Source organism: Helianthus annuus, chromosome 5 (assembly GCF_002127325.2).
Source record: "Helianthus annuus cultivar XRQ/B chromosome 5, HanXRQr2.0-SUNRISE, whole genome shotgun sequence".
Classification (NCBI taxonomy): domain Eukaryota; kingdom Viridiplantae; phylum Streptophyta; class Magnoliopsida; order Asterales; family Asteraceae; genus Helianthus; species Helianthus annuus.
Genome location: NC_035437.2, coordinates 97,500,928 through 97,516,246, shown reverse-complemented (window position 1 = coordinate 97,516,246; position 15,319 = coordinate 97,500,928). Strand labels below are relative to the sequence as shown.

Here is a 15,319-nt window from a genome sequence, read left to right as displayed (position 1 = left end):
GTTTAAAAACATTTTGTCAGTGGGAAATACTGGTGAGTGAATCCCAATTTAATCAAAACAGGTTTTATCAGTTTACAGTATTGAGGGCGATCTCGCAATTACATTTGTTTATTTTTTCTACTTTAATTACCACCCATGGTACTGTCAACCCGACTTGTGGTCATGCTACTAATCACAGTGTAGTAACAAATTTTGTATACAAAACCCTAACATACCGACGATAATTGTAGAATACAGATACTCAATCAATGTGAAATATAATTTAAAACATTGAGGCTTTGTAAAACAGTTTGCAAAAAGGAAGATTACTCATGTTGCTATCTTAGATAATTTCCTGTGGCTTCTAGGTTATAATCTATAAATTTTAAATAATGCATACGCGTTAGTATAATAATCCAAACATTAGTTATACCCTCCCCGAGACAGAACTCCAACGACTACGTCAGGCAGAGCCTCAACAGCCGTTACGGAGCACTAGGTCAATCGGGCAGCGTATCTAATACGTAACCGGGGGTTAAAATACTTACAACGAGGCAGAGCTTCGTTATTTAGGGGGGTATTATGCCCGATATTACTATTATTATTGCAGAAATTTAGAGAGAGATCGAGAGAATGAGCGAATTGGGACTGAAGGCCGGTGCCTTCTATTTATAGTGTCTGATCGACACTTTGTCGCGCCCCGCGAAGGAAACACAAGGGGCCTTCGCGCCCCGCGACTTAGGTCGGGTAGGCCCTAGCTCAGACCAGTCACCGGTATAGCCTTGAGACGCGTGTGACACGTGGCGGCTCCGGGCTCTGCGTTTGTCCTCTCACTCGCGCCCCGTGTAAGCCGAAGACTAAGTCTTCGCGGCCCGCCAGAGACCATTAAAACTTGTTTTTATTTAATTTTTATAAAAATAAAGGTATTTAGGGCCTATTTTTGTATACGGGGTGTATTTTAGGGCGTTTAGAGGTGTTCTAAATATTATAGGAAGGGTTGTTATATCCTCCCCACCTTGTTTTAGAACTCGTCATCGAGGTCTACTGGAATAGGGGTGGATATTTCCTCTGCATTTCTCATTCAAGCTCCCAAGTGTATTCTAGTCCTCTCTTGGAATCCCATTTTACTTTGACTAGAACTAGTCTCTTAATTTTTGAGGATGATAAGCGGTGCTTAGATTTAGCTTGGTTCCCATCGCTTTTTGGAAACTAGTCCAAAAATGAGAGGTAAAAAGGCTATCTCTATCAGAAACAATAGATAAAGGAATTCCATGTAATGAAACTATTTCATTTACATACAACTTGGCAAACTGTTCCATACTGAAAGTTTCCTTCATTAGTAGGAAATGAGCTGACTTAGTTAACCTATCTACAATCACCCAGATTATATCATTACATTTTCTTGTCTTGGGTAATTTGGTAACAAAATTCATTGTTATCAACTCCCATTTCCATATCGGCATTTCTAACTGCTGCAATAAATCTGAGGGTTTCTAATGTTCAACTTTAACTTGTGAACAGGTTAGACATTTGGTAACATAAGCTGCTACATCCTTTTTCATTACTATCCACCAGAAATTCTTTCTTAAGTCTTGGCACATTTTATCACTTCCAGGATGTATCGTATACTTAGACTTATGGGCTTCTTCTGATATTCGGTGACGTAGGTTTCCTTGTTTAGGTACCCAAATTCTTTTCTTATGGAATCTCCAAATTCCATCTATTCCTTGTTCTAATTCCTTAATCATTCCTTTTAATTTTTCAGTATCATCCTTGATTACTGATTACTGTGCTTCTCTAATTTGTTCATCTAAATCAATCTGCAGATTTAATTTAAGAGAACGTACTCTTTTTGGTTTTTCGTGATACTTCCGACTTAAGGGATCGGCTACTACATTAGCCTTTCCTGCATGATACTGGATATTACAATCATAATCACTAAGAATTTCCATCCAGCGTATCTGTCTCATATTTAACTCCTTTTGACCAAAAACATATCTTAAACTCTTATGATCAGTGAAAATGGTAAACTTACTACCGTAAAGGTAATGTCTCCAAATTTTAAGGCAAAAATCATGGATCCTAATTCTAGATCATGTGTTGTATAATTCTCTTCATGATTCTTAAGTTGTCTAGAGGCATAGGCTATGACCTTTTGACGTTGCATCAACACACATCCATAACCTAATTTAGAAGCGTCACAATAGACTACAAAGTCTTTTGTTCCTTCTGGTAATACTAATATGGGTGCATTGGTTAATTTTTGTTTAAGAATTCTAAAGGCTTCTTCTTGTTTTGGTCCCCATTCAAACTTAACAGATTTACAGGTTAGCTTAGTTAAGGGAATGGCTATTCTAGAAAAAAAATCCCAGATAAACAGTCTATAATAACCAGCCAGTCCTAGAAAACTTCTAACCTATGTTGGTGATTCAGGGGTTTTCCATTTAGTAATTGCCTCGATCTTTGTGGGATCCACATGAATTCCTTCATGATTGACTAAATGTCCAAGAATCTGCACTTCTTCTAACTAAAACTCGCACTTCGAAAATTTAGCATAAAGCTTTTCTTTTCTTAATAAATTTAGGAGTGCATGTAGGTGTGCTGCATGTTCTTCTTTACTCTTAGAGTAAAGGAGAATATCATCTATAAAGACAATTATGAATTTATCCAAATATGGCTTACATATTCGGTTCATCATGTCCCTAAATGCGGTTGGAGCATTGGTTAAACCAAATGGCATGACGGTAAATTCATAATGGCCATACCTTGTTCTGAAGGCGGTCTTAGGAATGTCCTCTTCCTGTACCTTTAATTAATGATATCCTGAGCGTAAATCGATTTTAGAAAAGAATCGAGCTCCTTGTAATTGATCGAACAGATCATCGATTCTCGGTAATGGGTACCGATTTTTAATCGTGACTTTGTTCAATTCTCGGCAATCAACGCACATACGCATTGACCCGTCTTTCTTTTTGACGAATAAGATCGGTGCTCCCCATGGCGATGAGCTTGGTTGTATGAATCCTTTTTCCAATAGTTCATCTAACTGCTTCTTTAGCTCTTGCATTTCTACGGGTGCCAAACGGTAAGGTGTTTTGGCAATTGGTGCTGTTCCTGGTAGCAGATGAATTCTGAATTCGACTTCTCTGTCCGGCGGTAGTCCTGGTAGTTCTTCTGGAAATACGTCTGAAAATTGAGATACTACGGGGATATCTTTCAATTCCTTTCCGTTACTGTGAATGATTATGGAAATCATATACACTAGTGACCCTTTTCTTGCACAGCTTGCTGTTTTCATCACAGAGATGAATTTTGTGGATCTAGATGGCTTATCTCCTTTAATTGTGATCTTTTCACCCTCTGGTGAGTTTACTTGGATTGACATTTGATCACATAGAAAACTAGCTTTATTGGCTATTAACCAATCCATTCCTAATACAATATCAAATCCTGCCAGATTCATTGGGTAAAGATTTGCAATAAACTTTTGATTTAAAAATTCTATTCTTGCTCCCTGCAAGATTTCAGTAATCTTAATGGATTCTCCATTTGCTATTTCTACTAGACATTCTTGTTGGAGTTTAGTTAATAGTTGATTGAGAAGTTTGCAAAATGAAGTATTAATAAAACTTTGGTTCGCACCAGAGTCAAATAATACTTTAGCAAAAACATCATTAACTAAAAACGTACCGGCAATCACGTCCGGAATCATTTTAGCTTCTTCCTGCAGTCAGGACAAATGCTCTAGCATTCTTAGTAGTTTTGTTGTTCATGGCTGGTGTTTTGGTCAAAAATTACCGAAGCAATTAAGTGATCAAATTAGTTAAGTGAGGTAGTGTGCTAAAAAGTGTGTTGAAAATATGCTTGTTAGGTTCTTTGGAAAAACAGTGTTCAGGATACGGCTCAGGATATTGAGATGTATCTACGATCAAACAATGAGCAAAAAAGTAAAGTAAATCACACGAGATGTACGAGGAAAGCCCTTGATCAATCTAGATCGCCGGCATAAAACCTCGGGAGCTGACAATCGCAGCTGCCTAGTTCTTCTTATTGCTTTAAACTTCAGGATACAGTGCAGGATATAGATCAGATCGCTAAGTGTTACAATGAATTTTGTGAAAGTTGCGAGAGAGCAAGTGTTGAGAGTGTAGAGAGTGTGATTGTGATGTCCTAGTTGATCTGATATACCCACTATTTATAGTAACGAATTACAAACTAAAATTCCTATAAACATGGGATGCTCCGAATATTCCAATGTGAACGTTGTAGACCGAGTAATGCGGCTTCAACGGCTTCTTGTGAACGACTTGGACCGAGTCTTCAGTAGAAAAAGTCTTCATGAACGTTGCTAGCTTCTAACCCACGTACCTGCATTTAATCCGTTAGTGATCCTGAGGATACCATTCAGGATGTTACCAATATCCTGAGTCAGCATCCCGGATGTAAACAGATACAATAAACAAGATATATATCAAGATATTTTCCAGGATATGGGCTCAGAATTTCACCCATAACAATTGTCCCCAAAAAATGTTACCGTTAAGTATCCTGGTCACTAACGGTTATATTTTTTCCCGAAGAACGAGGCAATTAAGTGATAAGACCCATGATGTGACTACTTGTAACCAATCAGCCTATATTTACTCATTGCTCCCTATATCTTCTCATGTATATCTCCATTTAGCTTTTACCAAAGAGAAAAAGGTAAAGACTTCTCTCTCAACTTCTTTTCTCATTCTCTCTAATATTCCGGCCACAATATGACAAGGCAGACCAGGTCTAGTTCCGGCGACTCCGCTCCCACGTTCATCCACCAAAATATTCTCCAGGATCCGGAGAAAGAAATTTGCACCTTCGATGGTGCACACTTATCGGCCCTTAAAACCTCCGGCATTTTCCCAAAAGGGACAGTGTTCCGGCCGTTTGATCGGGAAATCCGATCAGACATGGTTTCCGACGAGTGGTTGTGTTTCAATGCTTTCCCCTTTACTCTAGGGCTACAATTTCCTTTTTCTGAATTTATCACCGAGTTCTTTGACGTCACAAAAATTTGTTTTAGTCAAACAATGCCAATGCTTTGGCGAGTCTTGTCCGTTCTTGATCAAATCAAGAACAACCATATCCCTGATCTTTCTGTTCATGATCTCCCATTAGCATACCGACTTAGGTGCCACGGTTCTTGTCGATTCTTGTTTTATTCTACTTCCAGTGACCCACTAATCCTCCGAGCCACCAGGAATGAAGAGGAATGGAAATCCAAATTCTTTTTCGTAAAAAGAGATTCAATCCCTGGTGGAGCGGATTATCCGGTGCATTGGTTGAAGAAGGGTAGGATTTAGGGTTTAAAGATGATCCTGCTTGTTATCCTGCTTTATATCCTGAACTGACTTTGTCGTTTTCTTGTACAGCTGATTTTAGGAAACTAGCACCTCCCCTTGCAGATTCTCAAAAAAGAATAGACGCTATCAGGCTCCTTCCGGAAGCAGAGAGAAGTTTCAACCCATCTCCAGCAACTCCAAGCCCTCTTTCCAGCAAAGTTCCAGTCTATCTAGACCTTGACGAACTCGACAGCTATCCAACTCCAACCTTAGTCAAGAAGGAGGCTCCTACTACCACCAGCTCCAAGCCACTTCCAGCTCCCAAGGCCAACCCAAGGACTCGTGCTTCCACAGCGAAAAAGAGGAAGGGCCTTGAGGTCAGTGCTCCAAGCTCAGGAGGGTTCTCCTATGACGATCTCAGCTTTACCGATTCCTTAGAGCCGATGACATCCTTCCTTAACAAGGTAATATCCTGACGCATACCCTGCATATATATCCTGCACACATATCCTGCCTGGATATCCTAACAGGATATCCTGATAGGATATCTTGGTCATTATAGATATATAGATTCTAACTCGTACCTGTTATTGATGCACAGGGCCTCCAGCATTTGCTCCACTTGTACAACGATGCATGTGGTACTGTCGCCCTCCATGAAGCCAGGATTAAGCAGCTCGAAACCACTGTTGCCGACCAAGGTGCCATTGCCGAGGCAAAGAGCCGGCACTATGAGGATAAGCTGAAAAAGGTCACCCAGGATGCTGAGCTCAAATTGGCCACCATGCAAATGGATCACGATCAGGCCATGATCAATTTCCGGGAAGGAATCAAGACTTCCGCTATTGTCTCCCTGTTACAAGCACGCATCAAGATGGCCTATGAGGCCAAGGAGACAGGTCTTGTTTGTCCATCCTGGCCAATTGAATCCTGGGTAGCCAAGCTGAAGGAGCTCGGAGGCAAGGTTGTACCACTCCCATCTGAAGCCGGTGAATCTTCCAAGTCAGCAGAGGTGGCGGATCAGGCTGGAGACAAGAAGGATGCTGGAGCGGATGCTGGTGAGGATGCTGGACATGATGCTGGAGAGGATGCTGGTGCTGAGAAGCCGGGGAAAGCAGGAGAGGATGCCGTTGTGTGAGGGCAGCTGAGTGGGCGATGATGGATATTGATGCCTAGGCCGGAGCCCACTTTTTTTTAGGTTTGATGGTTGATGTCTCGAACAATTTACTTTTCTTGTCTGTTGAACAATTTTAATTTCCTACACGTAGACAATATGATGGCCAAAGGTGGAGGGATCCTGAGTTTCAGGACGAAGCCCTTGGTCATCAGTTAGTATGGTTTGTTTTGAACGCTTTTAACAAGTGAAGGTGGAGGTATCTTGGGTTCCAAGACGAAGCCTTCATTTGTTAAGTAAATATGTTAGGAAACTAATTATGCTTTTGGTGGATGGGTCTCGGTTTGAGACGAAGCCAATTGCATAATCTTTTGCTATGTTAATAATATAACCCTTTTTTGGCTTTATCATTGTCGTCGTCGATATATAAATTTCACTTGTGAAAATTGTTTTGTTTGAACATTTTTCGGAACACATTATAAATGTATCCTGGTAAATATCCTGAAAAATATTCTGATTAAAATACAACCTATTAGTTGTCTAAATAAAAAGGAAAGATCATACCAGAGATTCTTAGTGAATCAATTTCAATTCCTCATTATAGGCTTGTCCCCAGTGCACACTTATAAACTCGAATCCATCCTCAGAATAGTATGACGTATGTCCCCTGTACTTAACATAGAAACACAAATGTATTCATATTTTTGACTCGAATGAATTCCACATACCTCAGGGCAAAACTCTTGATATCCTGAAATGAACCCTTAGTATACTGGGGATAAACACTGAGTTTCATGCGCTACAGGCGGGAGTGTACAAACTCCAAGACTTAGAAAGGTGAAAACCTTTAAACCTTAGAGAGTATGAAAATACCCTTTCGTGAGAGAGGGTGATCAATCCTCATATACCTTTAGAATTCAGGATATAGCCAACAGTAACGAAATTGTCAGCCACTTTTACATGGACTGGTCCCGCCACCTTGAACTATCCCTGAATAACTTGCGCTCCAGGCGGGGTGTTTAAACCCAATTCGGGAGAAAGGTGAATACCTTTAAACCTGTGAAGGGATCAGTATCCCTTAAACGTGAGAGAGGGGGCCAATCCTCTAATCTTCTGAGTTATCCTGAGTACACATCCTGGAGCTATATCCTGGAGCATATGCTGCAAAACAATTGTAAACTAAGGTGGGTGTTAGCTTGGCTAACACCCCTCCGATGCCTAAGTCAGTATTGGGTTCAAGATAATAAACATATATATTTAAAAGAGATAGGATACATACCATTCTGAGATAGAAATTAAATTCTATTCTTACTTGAAATAGAGCTTTAAGTGTACAGCATTCCAAGACCTTGGTAGCATATCCCCTTCCATATTCTTGAGTCTATATGCTCCTTTCCCTGCTTCTGATTCAACTTCGTATGGTCCTTCCCATTTTGGAGCTAACTTGCCATCGGCAGGATTAGTAGTATTCTGAAAAGCCTTCCTTAGCACCCAATCACCCACTTGAAATCTCCTAGTCCTTATATTCTTGTTATATGCTCTGGATATTCTTTGTTGATATGCTGCCATCCTTAGCCTTGCTGCGTCTCTTCTTTCGTCTACGGTATCCAAATCTTGACATAAGGCTTCAGGATTCTGTTCAGGATTCTGTAGGATAGATCTTGCAGTAGGTATCACCATTTCCGTTGGAATTACTGCTTCTGCTCCGAATACTAAGGAGAATGGGGTTTGGCCGGTTGCATTTTTTACCGTTGTCCTGTCAGCCCATAACACAAAGGGTAATTCCTCTGCCCATCTTCCTTTTTTGGCTCCAAGTCTCTTCTTTAAGTTGTTCACTATTATCTTGTTTGAAGACTCAGCTTGCCCATTCGCTTGAGGATGCACCGGAGTAGACGTTATCATCTTGATTCCCCAACTCTTGCAAAAGTCAGTAGTCCTTTTGCTTATAAACTGGGACCCATTATCACAAATTATTTCAGCTGGTACTCTAAACCTGGTCAGGATATTCCTCTTTATGAAGGATACTACTTCTTGGTCTCTAACTTGCACAAATGCTTCAGCTTCAACCCACTTAGAGAAATAATCCGTCATTGCCAGCATAAAGACTTTTCCTCCCGGAGCTTTTGGTAACTTCCCTACTATATCCATCCCCCATTTCATGAACGGCCAAGGGGATGCTACAGGATATAGTGGTTCAGCTGGTTGATGCAATATGTTACTATGCCTCTGACATGCATCACATCTTCGCGCATATTCTGCAGCATCTTTTCTCATTGTTGGCCAATAATAACCTGTCCTCAGCACTTTCGAAAATAATGACCTGCCCCCGGTATGGTTACCACAATCCCCTTCATGTATATCCTGAAGTACTTCTTTGGCTTCAGGATCCTCCAAGCATCTCAAGTATGGCCCTGCAAGAGATTTTTTATATAGAATATTATTTATGATAGTGAATCGTGATACCTTCATCCTAAATGCCTTAGGATTTTCGTCTTCGGGAATATGTCCTTCCTTGAGATATCTCATAATTGGGGTTGTCCAGGATTTAGGATCCTTTCCAGGATACACCACTTCAGGATCTTGGATACTTGTTACTTCCTTATGCTGAGGATCCGTTGCAGGATACAGGATATGTAATATCGGTATTGGGATTCCCTCCGGTATCCTGATTGATGATCCCAAGTTTGCCAATGCGTCTGCTTCGGCGTTATCCTCTCTTGGTACCTGTTCAAGTTTAAAAACATCGAAATATCCTGCTAATTTTTTAAGAATACCGAGGTATTCCATTAGTTTCTCACCCTTGACTACATAGGATCCATTAAAATGGTTAGTAATTAACAAAGAGTCAACATATACTTGCAAATTTTTGATACTCATATTCTTAGCCAATTCTAATCCTGCGACTAAGGCTTCGTATTCTGCCTCATTGTTAGTAGCAGGGAATTCGCATCTAACAGCCTGGGGTATTATGTCCCCCTGTGGCGATTTTAGTAGTATTCCTAATCCTACTCCTCTTACATTAGATGCACCATCGGTATATAATGTCCAGGATCCTGAGGATTCTCCTAACTGTTGAACTTCTAGGTCTACCTCATCCTGAATGTCACTACTAAAATCAGCCACAAAGTCAGCTAGAGCCTGAGACTTTATGGCATTTCTAGGTTCATATACTAAATCATAAGCACTCAACTTTACTGACCACTTGGCCATCCTGCCCGACATTTCTGGTTTCCTAAGCACATTCTTAACAGGATAATTAGTTTTAACATGAATCCTATGTGTTTCAAAATAATGTCTAAGCTTTGTTGATGCCATTACTAGAGCCAGTATTAATTTTTCTAAGTGAGAGTACCTAGTTTCAGCATCTAATAAACTTTTGCTAACATAATAAACAGGATACTCCTGACCTTCGTGATCCTTTACGAGTACTGCACTTACTGCATTCCCTGATACAGCCAGATACAAGGATAATGGTTCACCATCCTCAGGCTTCATCAATAGAGGTGCGGTTGAGAGATACTGCTTCAAATCCTGCAGGGCTGCTTCATGCTTCTCACCCCATTCAAATTTCTTGTTCTTCTTCAGGATATCATAAAAGTCTTTGCATTTTTCTGAGGATCTTGTAATAAATCTATTTAATGCTGCCACTCGCCCTGTTAATCGTTGAACATCCTTCATATTTGAGGGCGGTTTAATATCCAAGATGGCTTTAATTTGCTCTGGGCTTGCTTCTATTCCTCTTTTGGTTACCATATATCCTAGAAATTTTCCTGCCCCCACTCCAAAATGGCATTTAGCAGGGTTCAGCTTCATGTTATACTTGTCCAGGATATCAAATGCTCCCTTAATATCCTGGAGGTGATCCTGAGCTTTCTTTGATTTTACCACCATATCGTCAATGTACACCTCCATGGTGTCCCCCAGTTTGTCTTTGAACATCATGTTTACCAATCTTTGGTATGTTGCACCTGCATTTTTCAAACCAAAAGGCATAGCTGTATAACAATAAATACCTGTTGGTGTCATAAAGGCAGTATCCTCCTGGTCAGAAGGCTCCATTTGGATCTGTTGAAATCCTGAGGATGCGTCCATGAAGGTCAGCATTTCATGCCCGGCAGTGGCATCTACCATTGCATCAATGTGGGGGAGAGGAAATGGGTCTTTAGGACAAGCTTTGTTCAAGTCTATGTAGTCTACACAAACTCTCCATTTCCCATTTTTCTTCTGTACCACAACCACGTTTGCTAGCCACCTCGGGAACTTAACTTCTCTGATCATCCTGGACTTCAATAATCTCTCAACTTCCTCTTGGATAATTGCATTCCGCTCAGGGGCGAATTTTCTTCTCTTTTGTTGTATAGGCTTGAATGACCTGTCAATTCCAAGCTTGTGAGTAATAATGTCTTTAGATATACCTGTCATATCCTCATGCTTCCATGCAAACGTTGACATCCTGCATTTCAAAAAGTTAATTAATTGTTCTTCAATATCCTGAGGGATATTGGTTCCCACGAGCACCGAAATATCGGGATTATCCTGGTCCAGGATAATTTTCTTCACATCCTGCTCCGGATCCTCCACGATATCCTGGGCCCGCGTCTTTAATTGCTATGCTGCACTAGGTTTGGTTGAGGATTTCATCGAGGATGAGTAGCATTCTTTCGCCTCCTGCTGATCACTGTCGATCTTGACAACCCCCCAAGGGGTAGGGATCTTGATGCATTGGTGATACGTTGATGGAACGGCCTTCATATCGTGGATCCAAGGTCTTCCTAGGATGATGTTATAGCATGATAGAGAATCCATCACACAAAAACGTTGCATCTTGTTGACTCCTTCAACATATACTGGCAGCCTTATCTCTCCCACTGTGTTCCTAGCTTCTCCACTGAAACCAACGAGCACAGTAGACTTCGAAGTGATATCCATCGGAGACACATTCATCCTCGTCAGAGTCTCCAGTTGTATTATGTTGACGGAGCTGCCATTATCAACCAATATCCTGCGTACAAAATGGTTAGCCACATATAATGTTATTACCAGAGCATCATGGTGAGGATCCTGGACAGTATCCCTATCATCTGCATCAAAAGTGATCACTTTGTCAGTTGTGAGCGTAGTCATCCTGATAGGTTTGTCTCCCCTGAAATGAAGTTGATTATCTTGGCATCGGCGGGAGGTGATGCCGCTCGCTCAGGATCCTTCTCAGTATCCTGACCCTTATTCTTCTTCTTCCCTAAGAGATCTTTCAAATATCCCTTGCTTAGAAGGTAGCTGATTTCTTTCCTCAGAGCGATGCAATCCTCAGTCATATGTCCAAAATCTTCATGGAAAGCACACCATTTTGACTTGTCTTTCCAATCTGCTTTTTGTTGATTCTTCCGAGGCCACCTGGCTTTATCTCCCAAACCCTGCATAGCATACATTAGTTCAGGTATATTAACAGAAAAACAATATTCAGATAATTCAGGATATTCTTCAGGATCCTCGTCTTCAACAGCATTCACTCTCTTGTTATCATTTCTGCCATATGGCTTAGAGCGATATGGTCTATATGAGGATTCTGATTTCTTGTTAGTCGATTCATATGTCGAGGATGCATTCATCTTTTCTTGCATTTTTCTGTCATCCTCTAACCGAATATATCTTAGAGCCCTGTTCCGGGCTTCATCCAGGTTCCTGCATGGGTTCATTACAAGGTCTTGATAGAATTGAGAATCCTTTTGCAGCCCCATCTTGAAAGCTTGCACAGCTGTTGCAACATCAAGATGAGGAATGTCTAGTGATTCCCGGCTGAATTTGTTCACATAATCCCTAAGGGATTCCTGAGGCCCTTGTGTTATCCTGTAGAGATCACTTGTTAATTTTTCAAAGCTTCTACTACAAGAAAATTGACTATTAAATAAATTTACTAAGTGAGCAAAAGATGTAATCGAATGTGGAGGAACATTCAAGAGCCATTTTAAAGCCGATCCTGTCAAGGTTGAACCAAAACCCTTGCACAGGCACGCTTCCTTGAGCTCCGGAGGGATAGGGTTGATCTCCATCCTTTCCCTATACTGGGCAATATGCTCTTCAGGATCCGTGGTTCCGTCGTAAAGCTTCATGTTTGGAGTCTGGAATCTTTTTGGGATTTCAGCATCACATATAGGATGCACGAATCGAGATATCCTGTGGCTATTCTGGGATACTTCAGGAATTGGCTGCACCACCCCAGGTACATTGGATATCATATCCTTTAATTTCTGAAGCTCCCTGGATAATTCTGACGTTACAGTCGTATCCTGCAGAGATCCAACACTGTTAGTGGCAATAGCATTATTATTATTTGATACGTTACCCGTTAGAGGATTTTGCCCATATCCTGAAGCATATCCTGAGCTCCTCACAGTTGATATCCTGACCGAGGAGGGTATTTCAGGAGTATGATTCTGAGGAAGGCTGGGCACGATATTCCCCCTGTTATCCTCAGTATACACAGCTGAACTAAAGTTCAACGCTCTGGGATGTAATGGAGTGATATTATCCTCAGCAGATCTGCTCGAGCCAGACTTCAGGAGTTGTATTTCCCTTAAAAGCATCTGGTTTGTTTCCTGTTGCTGCCTCATTTATTCCTGCACACTTCCAAATAAGGTTAGAATTTCATCGTTAGAAGCTAAGACAGGAGCAGATCCCTGGACATTCCGAGCAGGGATAACATCTTGAATCGTGTAGAGGCTGGCATCCTTGGAGGAGGTGGTGGAAGCACCGAACCAACTGTTGCAGAAGTTGTAGCAGACACAGTTGAAGAGCTCATGTTTGATCTTGAGGCCATTGTAAACAATGTGGCAAAAAGTTTTGAAAACAGAAAACCGATTAACGATTTCACAAAGATCTTTAGTAAAGAGAGCACCACTTGCCCCACGGTGGGCGCCAAATTGTTTTGGTCAAAAATTACCGAAGCAATTAAGTGATCAAATTAGTTAAGTGAGGTAGTGTGCTAAAAAGTGTGTTGAAAATATGCTTGTTAGGTTCTTTGGAAAAACAGTGTTCAGGATACGGCTCAGGATATTGAGCTGTATCTACGATCAAACAATGAGCAAAAAAGTAAAGTAAATGACACGAGATGTACGAGGAAAGCCCTTGATCAATCTAGATCGCCGGCATAAAACCTCGGGAGCTGACAATCGCAGCTGCCTAGTTCTTCTTATTGCTTTAAACTTCAGGATACAGTGCAGGATATAGATCAGATCGCTAAGTGTTACAATGAATTTTGTGAAAGTTGCGAAAGAGCAAGTGTAGAGAGTGTGATTGTGATGTCCTAGTTGATCTGATATACCCACTATTTATAGTAACGAATTACAAACTAAAATTCCTATAAACATGGGATGCTCCGAATATTCCAATGTGAACGTTGTAGACCGAGTAATGCGGCTTCAATGGCTTCTTGTGAACGACTTGGACCGAGTCTTCAGTAGAAAAAGTCTTCATGAACGTTGCTAGCTTCTAACCCACGTACCTGCATTTAATCCGTTAGTGATCCTGAGGATACCATTCAGGATGTTACCAATATCCTGAGTCAGCATCCTGGATGTAAACATATACAATAAACAAGATATATATCAAGATATTTTCCAGGATATGGGCTCAGAATTTCACCCATAACAGCTGGAGCTAGTTTCGGACAATTTGTCTTGATGTGACCTTTTTCTCCACAATTGAAGCATACCCTGTTGCTTGGTTTCTTCCTACAATCTTCTTCCTCGTGTCCGAGTATCTTGCAGAAATTGCAGTAGGTGGAGCATCTTCCTGAATGCTTCTTCTTACAGGCTTTACAGTAAGGTGTAGAGGTAGAACCTATATTTTTCCCACGGTTGGAATTACCGTAGCGAAATTCCTGGGTAAGCCTTTGAGCTAGGTTCTTCCTTTGGTTTTCTTCTTGTGTACGTACCAGTTCATCAGTCAAGATATTTGCTAGTTCTACGGCTTCTTCTATAGTTTGTGCTCTAGCTGCCTTGACTACATGTCTAATCTCGCTGATTAATCCCCAGATGTAACGGGAGATTAACACTGGTTCTGGTGATGCTAGGGTTGGCACTATTCTAACATATTCAAAGAATGTAGTAGTGTAACCTTTGCTGTCTACTCCAGTCATTCTAAGGTTTAAGAATTTATTAGCTATCTGTTCCTTTTCATTAGGATGACGTAATTTTCTTTCCACCATATTCTTAAACTCAGTCCATTCCATTTTATAGACCATGTCACTTCTGTAACGCCCTGCTGTTCCGCACTTTGCCTAATCAGAAAACTTGTCAAATATTTCTACTTTCGGAAATCCGTCTCCTTTGTAATTATAATTCATTTCAAGCCATTGTAAATCCGAGACTTCGGTTGTAGTAAAAAAAATTGATCTTTTATATGAAATTCATGTTGTTTATAATTAATGCATACTTACGAAGATTAACTCGCAAACAACTACCATGTGTTCGTGATTCTTAAACAAACATTTGGTCACATTTGCAAGACGCAAATTCATGTTCTTTATGCTTATTTGATACCTCAAGTCACATGTCGTACATACTTGTTATATTGGTTTGTTACACATACTTATGCATAACATAATTTTTTTTTACTCTTACTTTAATTCATGTTTAATATACCTTTAGGCCTTGATACATGTTCAATACACACTAGACATTGTAGAACATGTTAACCATATATAAAATACATCTTATTTATACATTTTACATCATTTAAAGAACAAAAAAAATATATATATAAAAGCTGCCAAACAGCCCTTGCAATTCAGCCATATATTGCTGAATTACTTCTTTTTTTTTATTGCTTAAACTCTCACCTACTTGTATTAAATGCCAACCCAACTTAACCCTAATCCTTCCCCATATAAATACCACTTATAACCAGCCTC

The 15,319-nt window shown here is 40.4% G+C and overlaps 1 protein-coding gene across 1 annotated transcript; it reads left to right on the top strand.

Moving 5' to 3' along the window:
- Positions 1-5,619: 5,619 nt before the first annotated feature.
- LOC118492131 lies at positions 5,620-15,063 on the top strand. Its single transcript, XM_035989927.1, has 3 exons — positions 5,620-5,761; positions 5,899-6,299; positions 15,057-15,063. Exons 1-3 carry the CDS (start codon positions 5,741-5,743, stop codon positions 15,061-15,063), a joined length of 429 nt encoding a protein of 142 aa, XP_035845820.1. The 5' UTR covers positions 5,620-5,740.
- Positions 15,064-15,319: the final 256 nt, after the last annotated feature.